At 52.1% G+C, this 23460-nt stretch overlaps 3 protein-coding genes across 7 annotated transcripts; all 3 read right to left on the bottom strand.

Moving 5' to 3' along the window:
* Positions 1-10061: 10061 nt before the first annotated feature.
* On the bottom strand, positions 10062-11746 carry LOC309650176 (thialysine N-epsilon-acetyltransferase-like). Of its 2 annotated transcripts, none has more exons than XR_014257442.1 (6): positions 11377-11746; positions 11177-11228; positions 10957-11040; positions 10756-10857; positions 10328-10613; positions 10062-10243 (listed from the first exon to the last, which is right to left on the bottom strand). XR_014257442.1 is itself a non-coding variant. In XM_082441217.1 (6 exons), exons 1-6 carry the CDS (start codon positions 11440-11442, stop codon positions 10272-10274), a joined length of 513 nt encoding a protein of 170 aa, XP_082297343.1. In that variant the 5' UTR covers positions 11443-11746; the 3' UTR covers positions 10062-10271. The 2 variants fall into 2 exon arrangements, 1 of the variants encoding a protein (XP_082297343.1); XM_082441217.1 differs by having other exon boundaries at positions 10062-10439; positions 10573-10613.
* Positions 11747-13033: 1287 nt separating this feature from the next.
* On the bottom strand, positions 13034-18710 carry LOC309650173 (fibroblast growth factor 11-like). Of its 4 annotated transcripts, XM_082441212.1 has the most exons (6): positions 18475-18710; positions 17566-17806; positions 15797-15907; positions 15489-15592; positions 14669-14867; positions 13034-14401 (listed from the first exon to the last, which is right to left on the bottom strand). In XM_082441212.1, exons 2-6 carry the CDS (start codon positions 17756-17758, stop codon positions 14223-14225), a joined length of 786 nt encoding a protein of 261 aa, XP_082297338.1. In that variant the 5' UTR covers positions 17759-17806; positions 18475-18710; the 3' UTR covers positions 13034-14222. The 4 variants fall into 4 exon arrangements, with proteins under 4 accessions (XP_082297338.1, XP_082297339.1, XP_082297337.1 ...); XM_082441213.1 differs by lacking the exon at positions 18475-18710 and having other exon boundaries at positions 14669-14783; positions 17566-18002; XM_082441211.1 differs by lacking the exon at positions 18475-18710 and having other exon boundaries at positions 17566-18002.
* Positions 18711-19860: 1150 nt separating this feature from the next.
* On the bottom strand, positions 19861-22059 carry LOC309650166 (transmembrane protein 102-like). Its single transcript, XM_082441187.1, has 2 exons — positions 21302-22059; positions 19861-21200 (listed from the first exon to the last, which is right to left on the bottom strand). The coding sequence occupies exons 1-2, from the start codon at positions 21513-21515 to the stop codon at positions 19879-19881; spliced, it is 1536 nt and encodes a 511-aa protein (XP_082297313.1). The 5' UTR covers positions 21516-22059; the 3' UTR covers positions 19861-19878.
* Positions 22060-23460: the final 1401 nt, after the last annotated feature.

Raw genomic sequence — 23460 nt, forward strand, 5'->3', positions numbered from 1 at the left:
TCAGGCTTAGTTTAAGAATCACTTTTCTTAGGGATGGGAAGGACCCAGATGAAGGACAAGATACTGTGGGAAATGAGGCTAAAATCTTATGAGGAAGGGTATTTCAATAAAGGTAATGCAAGTTTGGGGGAAAAGGATATAAGAGACAAATGCACTCTATCAGAATCAGAAAGGAATTAAGAAACTTTGCCAAAGAAAACAGAAATGCTATGGAGGCAGGCTAGAAGAAAAAGTCCCATGAGTTAGGAAAGTATGCAGAAAAAAAATGACAGAAAGAATCAGCTGGGAGCTTCCTTCTTCCATCTTAGCTGGGTAATGGAATAGGTAGTTTCTGGGTATTACACAGAAATATTAGGATAAAAAGCTAACGACTTATATTGAGAGGTTAAGTTAAGATAGATGTGGGTACCCACAGGCACTGAAGAATATAAAGAAATCTGGCGAGGGAAGTAAGGCAGAAATGAATAGGCATTTAGAATGGGTCAAAAGTGACTACACTGAGCTTACCAGTCGAAGTTGGGGCAGAAACCTACTCCAAGGGCAAATATGAGACCCTTTCCAGTTATAGCAAGATATGACTTCACAGGGAAGGAGTTCAAGAAAGTCATTTCCAAGGGCACGAAGGTGGAGAGGTCTATTATGGGAGGAAAGGCTTGAGGGGAAGTGAAGGAAAGGGGGTTCTTCTCCTCACAAGTAATGTTATGATAAGATAACTCTGCTCTTGCTCCTCAGGGTAAAATGAGAGAAGACAGGAATCAGGAAAGTCTCTGAGACAATTCCAGGCATAAAGTCCAAAGAGGTTCAAAATAACAACAGTCACATAAAGAAAAATTCCTGAGAGGCAAGAGGGGTCTCCCTCTGGCTTAATCTAAATGGGAAAAAAATGTCCTAAAAAATAAGATTCAGAACAGATTTAAAAGGTGGTAATAAAAGGAGTTCTAAAAAACCCAATCCTGGGCAACGGGGGACCTGAAGTAAACAAGGATCTTTTAAAGATAGTCTCCTTCTCCTTTAAAAAAAGGCTAGTGGATTCCCAAACTGGGCGAGTTGGCCAAAAGTCTTCTAGAAGTGGAAATCCTTAAGAAGAAGATTAACAGATGGAATCCTTGTGAGATCCCCTTTTAGAGATCAGGGATATGAAGCTTACACTCCTCAAGATGAAGAAACTGTATGAATGATCTAAATGTATGAGGTCAAAGTGAGATGACAAATACAAAACCATCCCTGGGTAAAACAGTAGACCAGCTAGTCTTGGAATAAAGGGGTGGGGTGAGAGACTTGAGAAAAGGTGCCACCTTATGGCTATGAGGCAACTAGACGGCTACAGCCCAGAGTTCCTGAGGTCAAAGATACTAAATGTCATAAACAGATTCTGACCGTTTCTCCTTGGGGTGGGAACAGAAATATAAGATGAAAGTGGGGTGAGTCTTCCAGAGCCAGTAAGCAGAGGCCTCTCCGAGGAAGATGAAAAGATCTAATATGGGACGGCCTTCCCAAGGGGGTAATAGTGGAGAATAAAGAGAATTCTCCATGTGCTTGGACTGTGGGGAAGACGTGATTCAGATCCAAGGTAGATCTTCTACCAGAGACAGGAAAAGTCAACGAGACGCTGGGTAAATGGGGTCTCTTCTGGGGGGTTGGGAGGGGAGCTGAACCAAGTACAATAATGCCCTGATGCTCAATCCCGGAGATGCGGGTAAAAGCAGGTGTAATAGAGGGCTCAAAAATAAGAGGAAGGGGTTAACTTCTAGAGGTCTCCCCCCAGGACGGCCGCGCGTGGGAGCGTGGGTCTAAGGTTCTAAGGGTCAGGGCTTAGCTCCAGAATGTCGATCCCGCCCCACTCTTCCCTACTCTGGCTGGAGGGAGGGGGCTGAAGACCGCGTCCCCGGCCAGCGCGCCGCCTCACCTTGTAGAAGGCCCCGTTGGAGCCGCGCACCTCGACCGGCAGTCCCGGCTCCACATCCCCCCCAGAGGCCAGGCCGCCCATGGCGCCGCCACCGCCTCCGACTCCCCCGGCGGCGGCTGCAGCAGCGCTCTGAGTACGGGCCGGGCCAGGTCCCCGGCGTCTCCCCGGAGGAGGAGCCGGAGGGGGAGCCGCGGGGGGCGGGAGCCGGGCCGGCCCCACGGCGGCCCTGCCACAGCCAACGAGCAGGGGGCCGGGGCCGGGCCGCTCCCCGTCCGCCGCCGCCGCCTTGGTCTCCGCCACCGTGAGGGAAACGGCCACCGCCGCCGCCGCTGCCTTCGTCACCTCAGCTTCCGCCCGCCGCTGCCCCCGCTGCTGCCTCAGTCCCGGGACCCGCTGCTGCCGCCGCCGCTCCACGGCCTCCACCTCCCCCTGCCGCCGCCGCCTACTGCGCAGGCGCACCGGGCACCCGCCCGCCGCGCGCGGGCCCCGAGGGCCAAGGCGCAGGCGTTAAGGCTGGCGACCCAGCTCGCGCTGGCCAGCGCATCAGGGCTTCCACACTCCTCTTCACTCTCTCACGCCCCCTCCTGGTCGCTTACTTGCGCTTGCGCAGAACCAGACTGGTTCTCTTTCCTCGCCACCCCACCTCTCCACGGCCCCTGTCTCTTCCTTTTACCGCCCCACAACACTGGGAGCTAACCAATCATGGGGAGGGAGGGACAGCGCTCACTCAATCGGATTGGACTTCTGATGCTCCTGGTCAGACCACACCCACTTCGCCACGGTGCGCTCCAGCAGGCTTGTACAAGTTAGGGATGGGCATGCGCCTGAATGATTGCTTGGTCACTTTCCCCACCTTTGTCTTTCTTGGTGCGCACGCTCCGAAGGAAAAAAAAAAAAAAAGGAGTTGTCGAAAGGCAAAAAAAAAAAAAAAAAAAAAAAAAGGGCCTGGTGCGCACGCGCTGGGCTTTACAGTCCACAAGGCGGACTGGACTCTCTAGAGCCTCTGTATCTCTGCACAATGCGGTTTAAGAGTCACGTTCTTGCCTTGAGAAGATTCTGGTCATGCATACAAAGAAAGGTTAAAGAAAGATTTCAAGGCAGTACCGAAAGGCAAATGCAACTTAGCACAAGATTTGATATCTAAATGCGGAGAAAATCCAAAAGAGGAAAAATTGTTACAGAGAAAGGATAGTGAAGGGGAAACTTAGGATTCGTAAACTAAGATAAGTAAGAAATTTCGATAGAAGTGAATAAAATAGCCAAGAAATTAGGATCATGTGTTGTGCAGTAATCATTTAGCAAATATTTATTTAGCCCTCACTGTGTTCCATCCACTGTGGTAGGTCGTAAGGATACAAAGACAAGATGTGGTCCCCAAAACAAGGACTTTATAATATATTGGGGAAGGAGCAGACAAACACATTTAAACAAGTAAGTGCATGGAGTTCATTTGAACATGGGATAAAGATAAGGACTAAGTTTTGAGGGAATCCCAAGGAGACGAACAATGGTCAGTTGTTCTTCAGAGTGATAGGGAAAGACTACTGCAGGGGAGGTGATGCAAATTGAGATTTGAGGGATAAATAGGCACTTGCTAGAGGAAAAGTGCAGTAAGAGTATTCTTGAGAGAACAAGAACTACAATGGTGCAGAGGAGCAGAAAGAACATGTCCTTTGGGGAACCACAACTAGTTCAAATAGCGTTTGGCTTGAAGTAGGGAAGCTAGACTGTGAAGGACTTGTAAATCAGGTTAAGGAAAATGGTCTTCACTTTATCCATACTGGAGAGCCACTGAAAGATTTAAAGCAGTAGTATAATGTAATAAGATTTATGTTTTACAACTGTGGGGAATAGATTAAAGAGAAAGGGCATCCCAGAAGGCAGTGAGAGCTGTGAGGAGCTGTTGCAGGTGAGGAAGATGCTAAGGACCACCTCGGATTAGGGCTGTGGGCAACAGAGGTACAGGTTGATTTGAGCCTGTTAAATTTGCAATAGAATCAACAAGAATTGGTGATAAGGATGGGGTGGAGTCAGTGAAGAAGTGGGAGGAACACAAATTTCTACCTTGGATTGCTGAGTGCATGGTGATGCCAGTCATGGAAGAGAGAACATACGAGAAAAAGTTTTGGAGGAGAAGTTGATGAGTTCAATGAGTTTGATTGTGCTCTTTGAGTTTGAGGGTCCACCATCCAGGTGGTCATGTTCCCTTGTCTTCAACAAACTTCTCTTTCAGATCCCAATTTAAATATAATTTCATTAGCCTTCCATTATGCCCACACTGGTTTAGGTCCCCTGCCTTACACTGCCAAAGCATCCCATACTCCTTTGTGGCACACATCATGGTTGTAATTTTAATCATTTATCCAGCGTCTGTCTTCTGCCATCACACTATGAGTAAGCCCTATGAGATCAGAGACTGGGTTCCAGGTCTGTTTGTCCCCAGCATTGTATACTCAGTACTTAGCACAGTTCCTGGCACGGCAAATATTTTTTTTTTTTTTTTTTTTTTTTTTTTTTTTTGTTTTGTTTGTTTTTTTATACTGCAGGTTCTTATTAGGCATCAACTTTATACATATCAGTGTATACATGGCACGGCAAATATTAACTGAAGGAACCAATGTCCTGTAGGTCAATGGACACACAAGTGTGTGGCCCAGGAGACATCTGGGCTAGAGAGGTGAATGTGAGAATTATCAGCGTATTAGACATAGTTAAAGCTATAAGAGAAAATTAGATGTCTAAAGAAAAGTGACTTAGAAATGGATTGGGTCCATGATAAAACTCTCAACTACAACAGTATTTAAAGGGCTGGCAGGGAATTCCCTGGTGGTCCAGTGGTTAGAACTCCATGCTTCCACTGCAGGGTACCGGTTGGATCCCTGGTTGGGGAACTAAGATCCCACATGCCGTGCAGCGTGTCCAAAAATTAAACAAAGAAACAAATAAATAAATAAAGGGCTGGCAAAAGAAGAGGTGCCTTCAAGAGTGCCTGAGAAGGAACATCAGTAAAGAGGGTAGCAGAAATAATAAAAGGGACTAGACTATCAGCAGTGATTCTGATAAGGAGTAGGGAGGGAGAATTAGAGAAATTAAGTGGGACAGATTATCAGGAGTGCTGGCTGTCAGACTAAAATGTTTGGGTTTGGACCCTTAAGCAACAGGAGTGGCTGAATTTTGTCTTGGAAATGGCACCATCATCAATTTCCAAGCCTCTGGCAGCAACAGTCCTCTCAGATTTGACTTTTGCTCTTTTTCATCTGCTTTAGTCATTGTTCATTCAGGCCAAGGATGAGAGTGGGAAAAGGGGGAACAGCATTTCAGATGGGGAAATGGCATGTACAGAAGGCCCAGAAGGGAGACTACAGTGCATTTGAGGTACTGGAAAGAGTCTAACATGGTCAGAACTGACTTGCTGGGGAAAAAAGGCTGGAATAATATTTCAGATAATGGGGATTTGGGCCAGAGCCTGGAGGGATTAGCCAGAAGTTTGGACTTTGTGCTGACAGCAGTGGGAGCTGTGACTGGATTTTCAGCCAATTTGCCTTTAGGTGAAATTGCCTGTAGGTGAAATTACTCTAGCTGGACTATACAGAATGTGTCAACAGAATGCCCCAGCTTGCCTTAGGACTTCTTTTTCTTTTTTTTGGCCGCACCGCATGGCATGTGGGATCTTAGTTCCTGGACCAGGGATCGAACCCATGCACTGTGCAGTGGAAGCATGGAGTCTTAACCACTGGACCGCCAGGATAGTCCTGCCTTAGGACTTCTAAATACACAGAGACATTGAGAGAGGAAGATAGAAAGATGGATAGATTGATAGATGGATGGCTAGATAGATCCTGAAAATGAAAGTTACAGATTGAATGTTGAGACTTGCCCCAGACTCCCTCTTCACCCAGCTCTGAGATTACCTACAACCAGGCTTACACCCTCCAGGCAGGAGTTTGGAAGCATCTTCTCTGGGAAATCTAACCAGACAAGGAAAAAGACCTAATGGTACTGACATCAGGGGTTCCTCAAGGAAATGGCCTCATGGCTCACCCTATAGTAAAGTTCACGGTCCACCTGCCTCCCTACATCCCATACAGACACACTCACAGTTTCCAATCAGTACCTTAGTGTCCCGATCTTAAATATGAGCAGACAACTGAGGATTACCAGACATTTGAGGAAAGCCTTTAAAATGAAAGATGGAGGCCAAAACAAAGAAAGAAAGTTTAGAAGAAATACAGACTACACAAGGAGAAAAACATTTTTTAAAAAACCTATGATGAATATTCTCAGATGAGAAAAGGACATATATCCATGAAACAAAAACAGAATGTTTTTAAAATGCAGAGAATAAGAGAGCTCTTAGAAATTAAAAACATGAGAGCAAAAATAAAAATTCAGTAGAAGGAGGTATGTAATGTACAACATGGTAAATATAATTAACATTGCTGTACGTTATATATATGAAAGTTAAGTTCTCATCACAAAAAATTTTTTATTTCTTTAATTTTGTAGCTATATGAGATGATAGATGTTCACTAAACTTATTGTGATAATCACTTCATGATGTATGTAAATCAAATGATTATGCTGCACACAAACTTATACAGTGCTGCTATGTCAATTATATCTCATTAAAACTGGAAGAAAAATAAATAAATAAAATCAATTAGGGAATTTAAAAAATTTCAGTAGAAGGGTTGGAAAATAGAAATTAAAGAAATCTCCCAGAAAGTAGAGCCAGAAAATGAAGATGGGGAAAAAAGGAAAGAAAAAAAATCTTTTTTTTAAATTATGGGATTAGTCCATGGGATTCAACATCTGAATAACAACAAAAGTTCCAGAAAGATCACAGAGATAATGGAGGGAGAAAATCACCCAAAAAATAATAATAAAAATTTTAAATGTTTCCATAACTGAAGAACGTGAGTTTCCAGATTGCAAAGACCCACTGAGAAAACACTAAGACATTTCCATGGAAGATTTCAGAATTCTAGGATAAAGAGACGCTCCTAAAAGCTGTGGTTGGGGAAAGAGGGAAGGAAAATAAAAATAAGCTTCATACATAGGATTCAGAATAAGAAAAATTTCAGGTTTCTGAACAGCAATACAGCAAACTTTCAGTTTCTGAAGCTTGAAGACAATGGAGAAATGCCTTCAAAATTCTTAGGGTAAATTATTTCCAATCTAATATTTGATACCCATCCACACTGTCAATTAAGCACAAGAGCAGACCAGACATTTTCAGACTTGTAAGATTCCAACAAATTTACCTCCCAGGCATCCTTTCTCAAGAAGCTCCATCAAAATAAACCGAGAAAGGTGAGTACATGGGTTCTGGGAAACAGGCTGTCAAGAGAGGGGCAAAGGTCCCTAAGATGGATGTGAAAGGGGACTCCAACAGTGCAGCCTAAAGATCAGACTGTGTGCTGGAGCAGGTCTAAGGGCTCCGTGAGAAAGTTCTTCAAAATGAAATAGATCAAATTCCTTACGTGTTTGTATATTCTTAAGAAGAGATTAACATAACTAGGGGAGAATTGGGGGATAATTTAGAGTACACAGAAAACTAAGCAAATGAATAAAGGAGACAAGGCAAGTATTAATTTCAGGGAAAACAAAAATGATGCAAGAAAGAAAAACACCTATAACAATCCACATGGCTCAACTGTGAAGAGCATTTGCATAATCATAACATGTAAACATGAAACACAGATCCATCCAGAGTTATGATATAATATTGGAGGGATGGGAGGATGGGAAGTAGGGATGGGGTGAAAGAGGGGTTGGAAAAGAGGGTTAGCAATGGGAGGTCAATACTAGTGCTCGAAACAGAAACATCAAGAAGTAGCAATAACTGGACTTCCCTGGTGGCGCAGTGGTTAAGAATCCGCCTGCCAATGCTAGGGGACACGGGTTCGAACCCTGGTCCGGGAAGATCCCACGTCCTCGGAGCAACTAAGCCCGTGCGCCACAACTACTGAAGCCCACGCGCCTAGAGCCCGTGCTCCGCAACAAGAGAAGCCACTGCGATGAGAAGCCTGCGCACCGCAACGAAGAGTAGCTCCCACTCGCCGCAACTAGAGAAAGCCCGTGTGCAGCAACGAAGACCCAATGTGGCCAAAAAAAAAAAAAAAAAAGTAGCAATATCTGTATGCCATTTTGAATTTGAAATATGAAGGTGAATACAAAACCCCCCCATAACAATACAATTAAAAAACTCAATTGAAAGTGATTGACTCTGAAGAGCTGGGGAATTGGGAGACTACTGTTTTCTTATATAGGTCTTGTAGAGATATTTGACACTTTAAATACTATACTGTATATCTATGATTAAAAAAAAATAACCCCATGGAAGGGGGGTACTTACAGAAGGAGGCTGGGAGATCAGTTAGGAGGTTATAGCAATTTTCAAAGAGAGGTGATAGTGGAAGTGGGGTTAGGGATGTGGACAGATTTGAGAGATATTTTAAGTTATCTCTATTCTTTCTTTAAAAATCCCTCCCCCTAAATGCCCTCCCCTCTGTTCTCCCTGGAATGGACAGAACCCAGGTGATTTTCACTCCATACTAGTCAGCCCCAGCACTTAATAGAATCACCCTACAGGAGGTTAATGAAGTGATGAGTGGGTGGGAGACCATGGGGTGGCTGCAGAATGGATTGATGCCGGGGTGCAAAGACACCCTATGAAAACTGGTAAGATCTGGGTCAGGGTGAGCGAATAACAAAAAAACAAGTGTAAACTCTGAAAAGCAAAGACAAAACAGGACGGGGGCAAGATACATTTTGGAAATATTGTTTCCTAGTTCATAATCTTTTCTTCTGCATTAGTATTTAAAGTTTTATTTATTCATTTTTCTGAAGTACTACATGGGCGAGGCACAAAATTCAGAAGATCCAAAGTGGCATGGGGAAAAGTCCCCTTCCTCGCGTTACCTGGACACCCAGTTCCTCTCCCTGGAAGCAACCACTCTCTGCTTGTTTGTGTGTCCTTCCAGAAATAATTCATTCTGAGTTAAGTTTAAAAAGTGCCATCAAAAGATAACTTGTTCATGTTTAAAAGATATTCATCCCTGCCAGATTAGATGAGCCAAGGGCATGAAACTGGATTCTTCTTGCTCCCATCTGTGGAAGGGGCAGACAAGCTTCATTATTTCTCAATCAAGTTTGTCCTAAAGGCCCATCTGTTGTAAACTCATTTTAAGGGCCCAAAACTGGCACCACTCTGGAAGAATTTGGGCCTTTGAAGTGTTGTTTGGCTGAATTGTATTTTTTTTTTTTTGAATTTTAAGATGGATCTTCAACTCTCTAGGCTCCATTGATCCTGTGTTTTACAATTTACACATTTATGTTACCTGCTGGTCCACTTTCAGTGTCTAAATTATGACCATTTAACCAATGGTTCCTCCACAAAAGGAGTAATATGTTACCACTGGAAGTGAGGATGTGTTTAATAACTTAGGAAGATGTTTCTGATTTATTGTTAAATGAAAAAACAGGTGGCAAAAGAGTTGATCCCATAAATCCCCACATAATTAACTAATTATATGTATATATGTACATTGAAAAAAATCTAAGGAATCAGTACCAAAGGGTTAAGAGTAGAGATGTAAGTAAGGCTATGGATTTTATTTTTATATGTCCCTTCAAACTTCTCTACAACAAACCTGCATTACTTGTATAATAAAATATTATGAAAGTAGGAAATGAACCTGTTTCCCTTCTTGTCTCCATGGGTCCTAAAGGTTTGTTCTGGTTCTGCTGAACTGAAAAAAAAGGCTTTGTGACTTTTGAAAAAGAAAAAGCACTCGCTAGCTGAGCGGATTTTTTAAAAGTTGGGGCCAGTGGTCCTTCCCAGTGTCCCTAAAATGCCGCCACCAGGTGGCAGCCTGTTCCATCTGTTGAGTCGGTGGGCCTGCCTCAGTCTCGGATTCCACACAGCCCAGTCCAGACACTGGAGGCCTTTGTCTGGGTCCCAAACCTGACCAACAAGCCTGATATATATGCTAGAGGCCAGAGCCAATACTCTGGTCCATTGTGGGTGAAAGTCATCTTAGGCCCACTTTTATCCCCAGGAGCAATATCCACTGACCAGAAAACACTGAGGAAGGGTCGTAATAGCTGAAGCTTGTCACATCCTCAATTCCTCCACCCAACACCACATCAACACATAGGAATTCTCATTTATTTTTTACCCTTAACAAGGAGGTGGGAAGGCTTGCCTCTTCCTCACCTCTGTTCTTTCCATCTGGGAATATTCACCTCCAACCCTCCTTCCCTTCCTTCCGGGAGGCCTTGGTCAGTGGAGACAGTCTCTGAGGACTGCTTGAGCTGGTGGGGATGAAGAAGCTGAAATGGAGATCCCCAAGGGATGGCGTCACTTTCCTGCCAACTCCCTCATCGCCTCTCCTTCAAAGCGAAAGCAGTGCCAACCTTCAGCTTCCGTCAGATCTTGGGCTCCTAGGGCCTTATACAAGTCCGTAGCCCCCTTGTTCCAGTCTAGGACTGCCAGGCGGAACTGGGAGCAGCCCTTATCCAGTGCCACCTGTGGGAGAAGACACCACTCACTTTCCTGGGTCAAAAAGGAAAAGACTTTCTCGCCCTCCATTCAACCCAGGTGCCTCCCATACAGCTTTGCTTTGCCAGGGCCCAGCTTGTAGCTCCATCCCTCTCCTCACCTCAGCCACTTTTTTGATTATTTTGGAGCCAATGCCCTGACCTGATGTGGGGAGAAAAAGACAAAAAGAGGGATTGTCTGAGTTGAAGGGGATCAGAAAAGACCATAGGTTAGGATTAAGAGGCAAGGGATGGTGGTCCAGTCTATGGGTTGCTTTTCTCCCAGCCTGGCCTCTGCCCAGTACCCCGATACTCTGGCTTCACGTAGATGTCTTCCAGATAAATGTTTCGTCCCTTCCATGTGCTGTAGATGAAGTAGTATAGCCCATAGCCCACCACACAGGGCCCTGAGAGAGAAAAAAAGAAGGGTCAGGCCGCTGGGCACCTGGGGGAGAGACCTTTGAGGCTGACTGGAGAGGGCGCCTCTGAGCTAGGAGTGCTCTTACCCTGTGGCTCCCCGGGGGCAGGAAGAATCTCTGCTACCAAACAGTGATAGAAAGGATTCTCTCCAAAGCCATCTGCTCTCAGGGCTGCAGAGATCGGAGTTGTGACAAAGAGATAGAGACAGAAGGCCTGGGTGTGTGCCCAGTCTGGAGTTACTGCCTGGGGAACCCATCCGTCACTTCCACCCCAGCCTCCGTCAGGACTCAGGTGTTGGGCCCGTACCTTCTTCACTGATCTTCACCTGGTCTGAGAGTTTCTCGTACTCAGCGAGTTCCTACAGCGTGCGGACAGAGGCTAGATTAAGGCAGGAGGAGCCCTGGGCGCGCTCCTCCCTCTGCTCCCACCTCCTCCTTCCCGCCCCCACTCCAGCAGCGCCGCTCTGACCCCCTCTGGGACCCCGGTTTCCGGCCTGCAGCCCTCACCCGAATCAGCCTCAGGATATTTCCACAGTCTCCCTTCTTGGCTTCTCGGATCAGCACGGAAGCCATCCCGATCTCCACCGTCTGGGACCGAAGTCCAGGATCCCCACTTCCGTTCTGCAGGACCGGGCGAAGAGCAACGGGGACCCTTTAAGGGGCCTCCAAATTCGGATCCCGGAAAGCCGGGGGAGTGGTGGGGAGCGAGGTGGTGGGGGCGCCGCGGGCTGGGAAGCAGAAGCCCGATTCCGGCTGCCGCGGGGCCGAGAGAGTGGTGGGACTAGCGGTCCTCACGGCCTGGTAGCCCCTAATTTCGGGCCCCGCCAGCGCGCACCTGCCAGCCAATCAGCTGGCAGAGCAGGCATGTCCCCGCCCACCCGCCCCGCCCCGCCCCCCCACCCGCCAGCTCTGCCCCTATGGCCGGGTATCTAGACCGCACTCCCCGCAGGGGTCAAGGCTGGACTTCCGAGGCTTCCTCGTTGTTGTTATCTGGGTGTTCCAGCCTCCGTTGGAGAAACCCCACGGCTCGAAAGATACCTCCTTCTTTAACTGAAGTGTGCAGTGATTACCTGCTCTACCCTTCACCCCAACTCACCCATTCCAGCCCATCCAGACTCGGGGTGAGCCCCAAGACCTCCAGCTCTTGCCTACTGGCTCAAAGTGTTACTTCTCTTGGGGGCATTTGTATTTTAAGATGGGTCAGGGAGAGGGTGATGAATTTCTACCGGTAAATGGTTAGGCCTCGCAGTAGACGGCTAAGAGAAGATAATGGGGGGAAGGGACCAGGACTCAGTATCCACTGACTCACACGCAGAGACAACACCTCCCTACGCAGCAAGCCTCAGAGGCCTGGGAAAATACTGAGGGAGGAGCTCAGAGCAGATACCAGGCACTGTGCCTGGATCATCTCCATTCATCCTCATTCACAGTAGCTCCGGAAAGTAGGTATTTTTTCACATTTTGCAGACAAGGACACTAAAGAACACAGGTGGGGTGACTTGCCCACAGTCACCCAGCTAGTATTTGGGATTCCATGTCTCAGCTCTAGGCCTTACGGAGGATGCTACTTGGGGATCCGGGCATGACTGTTTCTAGATCTCATGTTTACCTTACCCCTTTGAGGCCCAGACTTACCCGGGGCGAACGGTGCCCCCAACGCCCCCAGCAGCAGCAGCAGCAGCAGCAGCAGCAGTAGCGCCCCTGGTGTCATAGCCCGCCCGCGTCGCTCAGTGAGTCCGCTTGGGTGAGCCGCCAGGACAGCCAGCGCAGGGGAAGTGACGAGGCGCCCAGGAATGTGCACCTGTTATTGGGGGGCAGCCCAGCCCACCCGCCCCGCCCCGCCCCGCCCCTGGGACTTGATCCCTCCCCGAGCAACTGCCAAAGCCTGCTACCCACAGATGGCAGACAACACTTCAATTGTATAAATAGTCTTTAATTGAGAAAGCATGGAGTGGAGACCGGTCCCCTGGGAGCAGAGCCTTTTTTGGGTACCTGACATCCAGCTGAGGTAAAGCAAGTTCTGTTCAGTTAGAAGCTGGAGGGGTGTATGAGGTCTAGAGACCAAGAGGCCATCACCCTCCTTGGCCTGACCCGTAGGGGAGAAGGGTGGGACTTATTGCTGAATTGGGGTCTCCTCATTTGGGGGGGTCAAAGCTATGTCCCATTTGTCTTTTTTATTCTAGACCCATTACCCTAAAGACCTCAGCTTTAAAGGGGACCTGGAAGGAATTCCTGCTGAGGTAGCTAAGTGTTCATGTCCCCCCAACCCAGGCACAGGTCCAGTCATGCCATAGTTCTGGCCCCTTCCCCATCCTAGCTGCCCTTCTATGAGCCAGGGATTCCTTCCAAAATTCCTCTGCCCTTCCTCAGCCTCTGTTCCCTGGCAGGACCCCAGCTGAGTTGCAGGAGCTAGAAACTGCATGTAAAAAATAAGGTTAGCATTCTATAGGAAGAATAAGATTTTTGGAAAATTGTCTAGGGAAAACAAGAAGTGGTTCTTGATCCAGCCAGAACTTAGTTCTTTGTGAATCATAGCTGGGTCCTTTCCAGAGCTCCTGCTTAACAGGTATCACTAGAGAAGGTGGGAGCGTGGGTCTAGAACTCTTACTCTAGAGCAATAACATGGCTATATAGGCTCTAGTTCCATCCTAGAGGGAAGGGCTGAGAGTCGTGGTCTATGTCCTAGAGCTGAGATTCAGAAGGAAGTATGGCTCCGTACGTGTCTAGAACATCACGCTCTAGAATTGGGTGTCTCTGGGGTAAGAAAGTTAAACCTGTGGTGATCTGAGACTGGCTCAATTCAGGCCAAGACCAACAGCTGGACAGGGCCCAAATCCAGCCTCTCTCCACTTGGAAACCAGGGGTCCATCTGGGTGAAGGACAGAAGCCTGATGGATCCAGAACAGAGCCTGGCAGCATGCCTGTGTTCCAGCACAGACCCTGAGTGCAGAAATGGCCCCGGCTGGGGTGCCTGGTGTTCCAGAACCTGTCTGGAACAAGGCAAAAGGTGGAGTAGGGAAAGAAGGAAACTAATCCTGAGCTCCAGTGGACCTATAAATCTATGGCTTGGTGGCCATGAAAAGGGCAAAGGGCTCCAGGAACTGGCTGAGCCCGGGGTGCGGAAGATTTATGCTCTGGTTTTGTCAGTTTTGGAACCCCCCGCGCCATCTCGGGAAAAGGCTTTGGAGGGTGTGAGTGTGGAAGGAAAGAAGTGATCAGCCAGGACCATTTTCAGACATCCCCCTCTCTGAGCCCTTTCCCGGGCCCAAGGATCTGAGGGTCTCAGCAGCCCCGGAAGTCACGGCCGGCCCCTAGGCTCCCTCTGGGTAGAGCACCTGGTGGGACCTGGCTGCTCAGGGCATGAGCGTGGCAGCAGGGGTGAGAGCAGGGCCAGAAGCAGGGCTGGGAGACAGGCTGTGGTGGTGGCGAGGGCAGGGAGCCTCCAGTCCGGGGACTGCATGGCAGGGGGCAGGGGGCCTGGAAGGGGAGGTCTCAGGGACACTGTGGAGAGAAGGCTCCCGGTACACAGCCACTGTGAAGGGGAGAGAGAGGAGCAGGAAGGAGAGTTAGGCACCAAGAGAGCTCTGAAAGGGCTCCCTTCCCCTACAATCCTCCTCTGGGAACCCACAGAAGGAGAGCTTCCCAAACCTCCAAAGGCCAGAGCCTTCCTGGCTTGACCTGTCATAGCATGTGTCCTCTTAAAACACTTATAGCCCCTTAGCTGTGTGTCACTAAATGTCCATGTCAAGGTCAATACCGTCCCATGTGGTCCACCTCTTCCCTGGGGGTCCATACTCACCCTCCAGGAGCTTGGGCACAAAGTGGGCGGCTGCCTTGGTCTTCTTGACTCGATTTCCCTTCATGACTCGGCCCTCCTTGTCCAGGCCCAGGTACCAGGACCGGCCAGAACGACGCTGGCGATAGAGAGCAGAGGCGTACAGGACATAGTAATTCTCAGAGACGCACTCCTTAAAGCGACACTCAGCTGTGAAATGTGGCTGAGGAGACAAAGACCCAGAAAGGCACACACAGACAGAAAGACAAAAAGACACATCACTGAACAGAAGGGAGCCCTGGGAAGAACAAGGCAGGATATAATCCACACGTTTGAGACTGGGAGAGCCAACTTCTGAGCCCACGCAGGCACTGGGAGAAAGGGAGGGTGAGGAAGAGTCTGGTGGCCCCCGAGGGCCAGGGACTAGACTTCTGGGGGCCTGGAATGAGAAGATAACTTCTCTCTGCTCTACTCCCAACCTCTCACCATCCAGGGGACCTGGAGGGAATTTCTGCTTGGAGGAGTTCCTGAATCCTTCCCCAGTATCCTGAATGACTCTGGGGAAGTGAGTAATAATGAGGTCTAGAGGAGGTTGGAGAAGACACAGGGGGTCTAAAAGGTTGAAAGAGTTGGACATTCAAAGAGCCTGGGGGTGTTTAGGAGGCTATTGGAGGAGAAGGGATTGGAGGGACCCTAGAGGAGGTGCTTGGGAGCGGGCAGTGAGGACAGGGTGTCGGCAGGAGCTGGAGGGAGAGGAAGCCCTGAGCTGCAAAATATCTGCAATTGGGAAGGCTATAGCTAGGGGAGTCCCCTGACTCCAGGCCACTCTGCCCCCTTGTCTCACCGAGCTGTAGAGCAGCCCCTCAGCGTTCATGGCCATGTAGTGACCCAGCTTGGCACTCTGGATGGTGACTACACGGAGCCCCACAGGGATCAGGTTGAAGTGGGCTGGGGGTGGAGAGAAGAGGTATCAGTACCCCAAGCCTCCAATCCCCATCTGAGCCCCCCCTCAATTCTGGTCCCAGTTCTACTTCTTCCTTTGCGGGGTCAAAGAGCCAGACTGAAAACAACAGAACCTGAAGCCACAATAGGATTGTCATCTCCTATGCCTGCTCTCCCCCTTCCCACCCAGCAGCTGGCTTCCCCTCTCACTGAAAGAGCTGGTGCCCTCTGGGGTGCCCTGGATACTCCCGTCGGGATTCGCCTGGAGGTAGAAACCCTGGCAGCAGAACAGTTTGGTGACGATGCCTTTGAGCTGAGGCTCTGGAGAAAGAGACATTCATCTTGGAACATGACATCTCTGTTCCCAGAAACATTGCTACACTTGGCGGGATCAGAGGAGAGAAAGAAAGGAGGATGGAGGGAAGGAAGAGGGTCCCAGGGCCCCAGCTCCCTGACCCTCTAAGCAAGGTCTCTCCCACCTCTCTTTGACTCCAGAGGAAGCTGGGGTGTGGGTCCCTTCTGCTTCCTCTAACCAGCTTTCAGTTTAATTGATTGAAATTTATTTAAAGGCTTAATTCCTACTCTACAGCTCAACCAGAATGGGGGGAAGGGAGAAGAAGGTAGAGGAAGGGGAGAGATACATGGAAAGGCAGAGAACAAAGGGAGACAGGCAGAGCTGCTGAAGCGGCAGTGTGTTTGCGAATGTGGGGGGCAGTAAGGTGACCCCAGGGTAGGGGCGCCCCCTCAGGAGTGGGGGTGGGACTGGGCCTGACGCTGACTCAGCACCTGCTGCTGCGGCTGCCGCTCGCTTCTCGCGGGCCTCGCCTTGGCCCAGCGCCGGCCTGTCTGACACTGACCCATCTGTCTGTCTGTCTGTCTGTCAGTCTGCTGGCTCGCGGGGGCCCAACCCTCCCTGAGGCTCAGCCTCTCCCCTTCAGCCAGGTAACCCGCCTGGGATGGGGGATATTCGGTAGCAAACCAAGGAGATGGGGGAGGGGGCCAGGGAGCTGGTGAGGCAGGCTGACTCACGTGGGGGCTGGGTCCCACTCAAAGGGTGGGCTGCGGACCGTACCACTGCGGAGGGCCGGCGGCGGGGGGAGGAGGACGCCAGCGGGGGGCGGGGGGGGGTCTCCCCCTAGGGGAGCTGGGAGCGGGCGGGAGCGAGGCCAGAGGGACTTCCCGCCTGTCGCACCTGGACGGGGACCACACGCTAACCCTCACAACTCTCCTCCCCCGGCGCTTGCGGCCGAGTTCCCGGTACCCCCTCGTAGATGGTACGACCCCCAGTCTCCGTGCGGGTATCCAGCCGTGTAGTGTGTCTGAGTTGCTCGCGGCAGAGGGTCCCCTGAGCCAGTGGGACCCGATTTCGGAGTCGCGTAGGCGGTCATGGGGGAGTGCCCAGCTCCCTTCTTGAAGTGCAGGTCACGGGAGGAGGGCGCACAGAGGGGCGGACTGGCGAGGTAGCTGCAAGGACACCCCGGGGAGAGCTGGGGAGATTGGTACCGAGCCAGGCAAGCTCGGCGAGGAGGAACGGAGCCAAGGCTCGGAGGAGCGGGAGAAGCGGGGCGGGGACGGGGCTGCCGGAGCCGCAGAAACCCTCGGGGTGACCCAGGCGTCCGGAACCCCCAGGCCCCTCCGCTCGGCATTGAAAGAATCGCGAGAGACCGCACGTAGGCAGAGGACGGTGGGGGTGGGGACTCGTGTGTTGGGAGGGGGGGCGAGCGGGAGCTGCCAGGCTTCGGGGCACCAGGCTTAGCCCCTCAAGCCTTCCCCTTGCCCTCGAAAGCAAGGAGACTCGGGGTTATGGGCGAGAGAGAAGGGAAACTGAGGCATCGTCTGGCCGAGAGTTTGTGGTCCAGGCGCACCCCCTTTCACTTTCGGGGAGCCGCCGTCAGTCGGGCCCCGCTCTTCCGAGTCCCTGGCCTCAACCTCCCAGGCAGAGAGACCCCCGGCCCGGAGACCCCGCCCCAGCCACTCACCCGGGCAGCGGTCCGGCCGCGCGGGCCGCCCCCCGCACAGTCGCACCTTGGACAGCAGGATGAGGAGCTGCTTCTGGCAAAGGGACTTGGTGCCGCGGGGACACACGCGCCGCTGCGCTGACACGGGCCGGCTGCCCCCGGGCTCGCGGACCTCCCGCTTCTGCCGGATCAGGCTGCTGGCCGGTGCCGCCATGGCGCCCCGGGAGGAGACACCCCAAAACCGGCAGGCTCCCGGAGCGCGCTGGGCCCCCCCAGAGAAGCCCGCTAGCTCACCAGGACATGGTCTTGCCTCTCCGGTCCGACTCGCCGCCTCACCCACGGGACCTGAGGATAAGCCCTAGACGACCCCCACCCCAGGCACCAGCTCCCACCCTTGGGCCTCGTGCTAGCTTCGCCAGACCCAGCAGCCTATGTACCTCTCAGTTGACCCCACCCCCGACCTTTGCCCCCCACAGAAAACTCCCCCTTCTCTGATCTCCAGTGTCCCTGTCCCCCACTAACACTATCCCAAAGCCAAGACCCTCAAATTTTCCAGGATGTGGTTCCAATATCCCCAGGCACCTTTCCACCCTATTTGCGGGCCCTGCACTCCTGCCAAAGCCACTCTTGTAATTTTAAGGGTGTGGGTCCTTAGCTTTGGGGATATTAGCTCACCCCACCCCTGCTGGGGTGCTGCCAGTGTCTAGGAAGAACCCAACCTTGGTGTCTTTTCCTTTGCCACCCTCTAAGTGAAGAATCCCCCACTTTTTTTCACTGAAATCCCCAAAAAACTATGCCTTGAAATATCCAGACTGTCGCCAATCAGCAAGAAGAGGTTCCCAGACCCTGTCTCTGGACGATACCGGTTTTTACCAAGTCACCCCCATCTCTAGTGGCACAGGGTTCCAGCTGCTGAGCCCCTTTCCTCACCTTGTTACCCTCCACTCCTTTTGAAGTCACCTCCAAATCCGCCCTTCCTAGTGGTTACACCAGGTGGTTGTCTGGAGGGCCCTCTGTCACCTCGGAATAAGGAGCATAGGTTTTTGGCTTTTTTGTTTTTTTCTGGCAGCCCCTAATTTCCTCGGGGACAGCTGGTGCTGTTTAGATCCCACGCCCTCCAATCCAACCAGCCCCCCGAGAGAGGAGTGCACCCACGTTGTCACGGGTCCCCAGATGTGAACAGCCCCGCTATAAGTCAGAGCGCATCAGAGCTTTCTGCGACAGGGCTTCCTTGTCCTCCCCAGGACTGCCTATAGCACCCCCTCTTCCTTCCCCGACGCCCCTCAACCTGTCCTATCTTGTCGATCCGGGGACGGCTGGCGCTGGCTCCGGTTCCAGGCTCCTCCCTCCCTGTACCCCGCAAGCGGAGCTTCCCCCCACGCCCGGCTAGGCGTCCCGGACCCCAGGAAGGAGTGAGGGTGTCTCCGCAGAGCGCCCTGGTCTGGCGAAGTGAGCACTGGGCCTGGCGGCTGGACCAAGCGGAGCGGCGGCAGCGGCGGCAGCTGTGGGCAGCTGAGGCGGCGGCGGCGACAGCAGCTCTCCCCTCCTCCGAGAGCCGGCCCGGGGGCGGGGCAGGGGGCGGAGACTCCGGGAAAGAGGTGGGGGGGGGGTGAAGCTGGGCGGGCGGAACCCTGGGGTTCCTTGGAGGCAGGGAGTGGGGACGGTCTTAGAGACAGGTGGAGCCGAGACAAGGCCGCATGTCTCGCATGTCTCGGGGTTCAGAGGAGGAGGGACAAGGAGGCGACTCCACTGAATGGAACTCTGGATTGGGGGAGAGGTTGGGCTTAGATAGATGGAATGGCAGATGCCCCGAGAATGGAGAAAGGGACCCTACTGCCCGGGATGGAGGACAGAACTGGATGAGGAAGGTGGGGGGAATAACTGAAGAGATAGCGGTGGTGGTGAGGTCTAGCCTGGGGTGAAATCCGGCCTCCTTAATATCTCTGCTTTTGTGTGAGACAAATTGGTCAGTCCCTGGTCTCCATACCTTTCTCCTTTACACGTTTTTTCAGCAAATATGTTACCCCCATCCCTATTGACTCCTAAGAGAAAAGACCATAAGAACTGGCGGGAGATGGATGCCAGAGGCTGCACGGGAGCAGGAGGGGTGCTGGCCACAGATTTGGAAAGTGGAGAGGCCAGAAGGGAACGACCTGTGCCAGGGATGCGGCGGGAGGAGGGTGGGAGGAAGCGGAGGAACCGGCGAGGAGGCCTTCTAGAACGGGTTCTTCGGGCCCAAGGCGCTCAGCCTGTCTCCCAGGTGAGGGGAGAGCAGTCCCCTCCACATCCCGCTGGCCAACAGAAGCACATTCCAGGTTAGTAGGAACAGCGTCTTTAATGGGCCCCGCCTCCCACGCCGGCTAAGCCGCCCCCCTTGCGTGCAGCCTTGGCCTCTTCCACAGCGACGCGCAGGGCGCGGGCAGGGTCCCTGCGAAGCAGGGCCAACGCCCGGAGCAGCGAAGCGGCGCCGTCCCCCGCACCGAGCTTTTGGCCACTCAGAAAATAGTGGGGCAGCGTCCCGGCCTCGACCACCCGGCCCAGCTCATCCAGCAGCCCGAGGCAGCAGGCGCCCGCATTCTCGGGTCGCGCCAGATAGAGCGCGGGCAGCCGCTCGCACGCCCAGTAGAGCAACGTCCGCAGGAGATAGGGCGCCGCGACCCTAGTCCCGGTCACCAGCGGGCGCAGCAGCGCCTGGGCCGCCGCGTGCGCTTGCAGCAGGGGAACGGGTATGCGCGTCTTGAGCGCCAGCTCTTGGCGGGCGAAGCAGAGCTGCCATCTGGAGGCGCCCGGCCGCTCTGTGCCGCCGCCGCCGGGCACCAGGTAGAAGGAAGACGACTCCGAGGCCAGCGGGCCGGCCCAAGAGTGGCTCCGAGCCTGCTGGGGCCAGCCGGCCACGGACACCACGGGGATCAAGTCGAAAAGCAGGAGGCGGCGCGGGGGCTCAGGCGTAGCCAGGAGGATGGTGGTGACCCCCGCGTGGCGGGCTGCGTGGACCAAGCGCGGGGCACCCGGGACCGGAAACAGGGACTCAGCGACCGCAGCCAGCGAAGCAAAGAACCAGGCAGCCACCTGGGCGGGGCACAATGTGGGCCATGCCTCCCGAGCCTCCGACGGCTGTGGCACTGGGCTAACGTCGGCTGCTTTGGTGACGTCACCATTCGTTTTTTTCAGTGGTGAGGGAAAGTCAACATCGGTTACGTCTTGTTGAGGCAATTCTGGCACTGAAACATTACTAGGTGATTTTTCCAAAGACTCGTGTGCCTCAGCCTCAGTGACGTCACCGTGCAGCTGGTCCACGGAGATTTGCGGATCCTTGGGAGTTTCTTTGCTTTGGGCTGGGTGGATCGAATCACGTCCTCCTGGGACTGGGGGTCCTAGGCAATCCTGCCATGTCTCCCGGACCGAGGTTCCGCGTACTTGCTCTGGGAGGAAGAGCCATGCGTAACAGGATCCCACGTCCGGTTGCAGCTCCTGCCCAGTGCCATCTAGCGAAAGCACGGGCACCAGGAGGGTGAAGCTGGCGTCGTAGTGAGGTCCCCGAGCGTAGGGACCTAGAGGCGCAGGCCCCAGATCCAGGGAGCCCTCGCGAATCCCGCCACGAAGCAGCAAGAGCTCTGCCTGAGGAGGAAAGCGAAGGTCCCGGCGGTGAACGAGACCTAAGGAAAGAGAAGGGATCGTAAAGGCGTGATCCAGAGCCGGGGCGGGGTGAGGCGGAGCTGAGAGCTGCAAGTTCCCGAAGGCTGGGAGGGTTACTTACCAAGCAAAGAGAAAACAAAGTCCTTGGCCTGGAGGAGATATGGTCCTGGCTTGGGACCTTCACTCCAGCTCTCCTGCACACCCAGCTCCTGGATCAGCTGGGTTAGTTCTTGCAGCTGCGCCCCAGAGCAGAAGTCGATGTCCGTGAGCGGCCGGGCTGGGGCTGGGGGCGGTGGGCCCCACCAGGGAGCACTTCCCCAGACCGCGGAAGCCATATGGCTCTGTCGTTTTGGGGCTAGGAAATACACAGACGGGAGGAAGCCCAGACGGGCCGTTCCTTTTGCTGAGGAAAACTGGCCCCAGTTCTTTTCTCTTCCAGAGGCCAAGAGGGTTCCCAAGGCACAGTCCGCCAATGGGTCTGCAGACGAAGGGCCCTAAATTTAGTCTTGAAAGGGAACAAATAAACACCTCCTCCGTCCTTGCCCTTTTCTCATATGCTGCTCCCCGCCCCCATGGAACGGTTCACCTGACTCAGCAGGTAGAAAGTAGCTGTTTGGCCCCTCCTAAGGAATGCAGTAGCCTCCTTCGCTGCCCCTTGTCTACGTCCCCTTACCTCTTTTTCAGAAGAGGCTAATGGTTTACGGCTTCCCTCTTAGGGGTAGCTACAAAGGCTGGGAAGAGAATGGATAGGAAGATTCAACAGGTAACTTCTTCCTGCTGCCTGCAAGGCCACGCCCCTAAATTATAACCACGCCCCTTTCTGGAGGCTGTCGGGGTGGTTCCGGACCGGCCCGGCCTCCAGTCAGAGTTCAGACCATCCTTTCCCGCTGCAGAGTTCTCGCGGCTATCCTGGGAGTTGTAGTTTGTCTTCAAAACTACCAGGGCGTTGGGGCCACGCCCCCACATCCTTTCCGGTTCCGTTCAAATAGTGCCTGACGGAAGCTGTAGTTCCTATGCAGATAAACTATTCTGTGTCTTTACAAGGCCAGGTCAACCGCACAAACACTCCTTGGGGTTAGAATAGAGGCCTAATAGGATGGATCTGAATAGCAAACAATAATGAGGGACATACACTAGGGCATGCGGAGAAATAGGGGACTCTACATCTCACTTGGGAGTAGAGGAGCCCTGGTCATTTAAATCTAGAAGGGTTCTTGCATGCAATTATAACTTCATTTTAGAGGTGAGACTGCAAGCCTAGAAAGGTTGCACATGACTTGTCCAAGGGCAGAGCTGAGCCAGAGAGGTGTTGGAAATGGGCTCTCCCGCTGGGACGTATCTCCTTGGAATCGGTGGTGGTAATGTTAGACAAGAACACACCGATAGTGTGCCTGTAGTGACCCAGGGATGGACATCTGACTCAGGGAAGGGACATATTAGTGTTGCCCACCTCAGACACACAAGTGGTGGCAGGGAAAATACTTTGCAATCTCGCAGCTTATGTGTGTATACAGAAGAGTTATCAGGACTGAAAATCAAGTCCAGAGGAAACTCCAGCTGGGCTAGGGCAGGGCAATGAAAAATTATGAGGGGAAGGAAATTGCTTTCAGCGGCCAGTGCTATCATGGACACAGCTTAAGTCCAGGCTGAAACTAGGAGCCAGAATAATAGGACAGAAAGATAGGACACCAGAGACACGCTCACAGATTAGACCAATGAATGCTGGACCAGGAATTCTTACATTCCTTTTTCCCAGGGGTCTGTCTCCACAGTGAACTAGGCCTAAGTCCATGGGCAAGAAAATTAAGTGGAGACACCTGGAGAAAATTAGAGGCCTATGAAGGAGGGGACCGTCAGAATCCAAGGCTCAATTTGGGGAGCCTCAAACACAAGGTTTCCTAGTCACTGACCAAGAGAGGTCTTCTCCCTCAGTAACCACGAGCCCCAAACACAGCCCAGAACGGGGGAGGCAAGTTTGCATACCTCTGGTCGTGACCCAAGAGACCAGATCAGGAAAACTGAAGCCTGGGCTCTTTCTCACAGTCTGGGGAAATCAGGCGTTGGGTGTCCATGCCTACATCTTACCTCCTCCCCAGAGGGTGGCTTCTGAGCCACCCTAAAAAGAACTGAGTTCTCTGGGCTCTGGGGGAGCTTTAAGATGCTGGGGGTGGGTGACAGGGAAAGGAAAATTGCTCTAAACTCTAAAGCACTGCTCTCCAATAGCATTTTCCATGATGATGGAAACGTTCTAAATCTGTGCTGTCCAATACAGTATCCGCT

Source organism: Balaenoptera physalus (assembly GCF_965194825.1).
Source record: "Balaenoptera physalus genome assembly, chromosome: 20".
Taxonomy (NCBI): Eukaryota; Metazoa; Chordata; class Mammalia; order Artiodactyla; family Balaenopteridae; genus Balaenoptera; species Balaenoptera physalus.

Coding starts and splice junctions, on each gene's coding strand:
- LOC309650173 (XM_082441212.1), bottom strand. CDS start 17,758: ATGGCGGCACCGGCCAGCAGCCTGATCCGGCAGAAGCGGGAGGTCCGC. Junction 15,908..17,565: donor GCGGCCGGACCGCTGCCCGG/GTGAGTGGCTGG, acceptor CTCTTTCTCCAG/AGCCTCAGCTCAAAGGCATC. Junction 14,868..15,488: donor AGGGGCTGCTCTACAGCTCG/GTGAGACAAGGG, acceptor TTGTCTCCTCAG/CCACATTTCACAGCTGAGTG.
- LOC309650166 (XM_082441187.1), bottom strand. CDS start 21,515: ATGGCTTCCGCGGTCTGGGGAAGTGCTCCCTGGTGGGGCCCACCGCCC. Junction 21,201..21,301: donor CTTTGTTTTCTCTTTGCTTG/GTAAGTAACCCT, acceptor CTCTTTCCTTAG/GTCTCGTTCACCGCCGGGAC.
- LOC309650176 (XM_082441217.1), bottom strand. CDS start 11,442: ATGGCTTCCGTGCTGATCCGAGAAGCCAAGAAGGGAGACTGTGGAAAT. Junction 11,041..11,176: donor GGTGAAGATCAGTGAAGAAG/GTACGGGCCCAA, acceptor CGATCTCTGCAG/CCCTGAGAGCAGATGGCTTT. Junction 10,614..10,755: donor CGTGAAGCCAGAGTATCGGG/GTACTGGGCAGA, acceptor TCCCCACATCAG/GTCAGGGCATTGGCTCCAAA.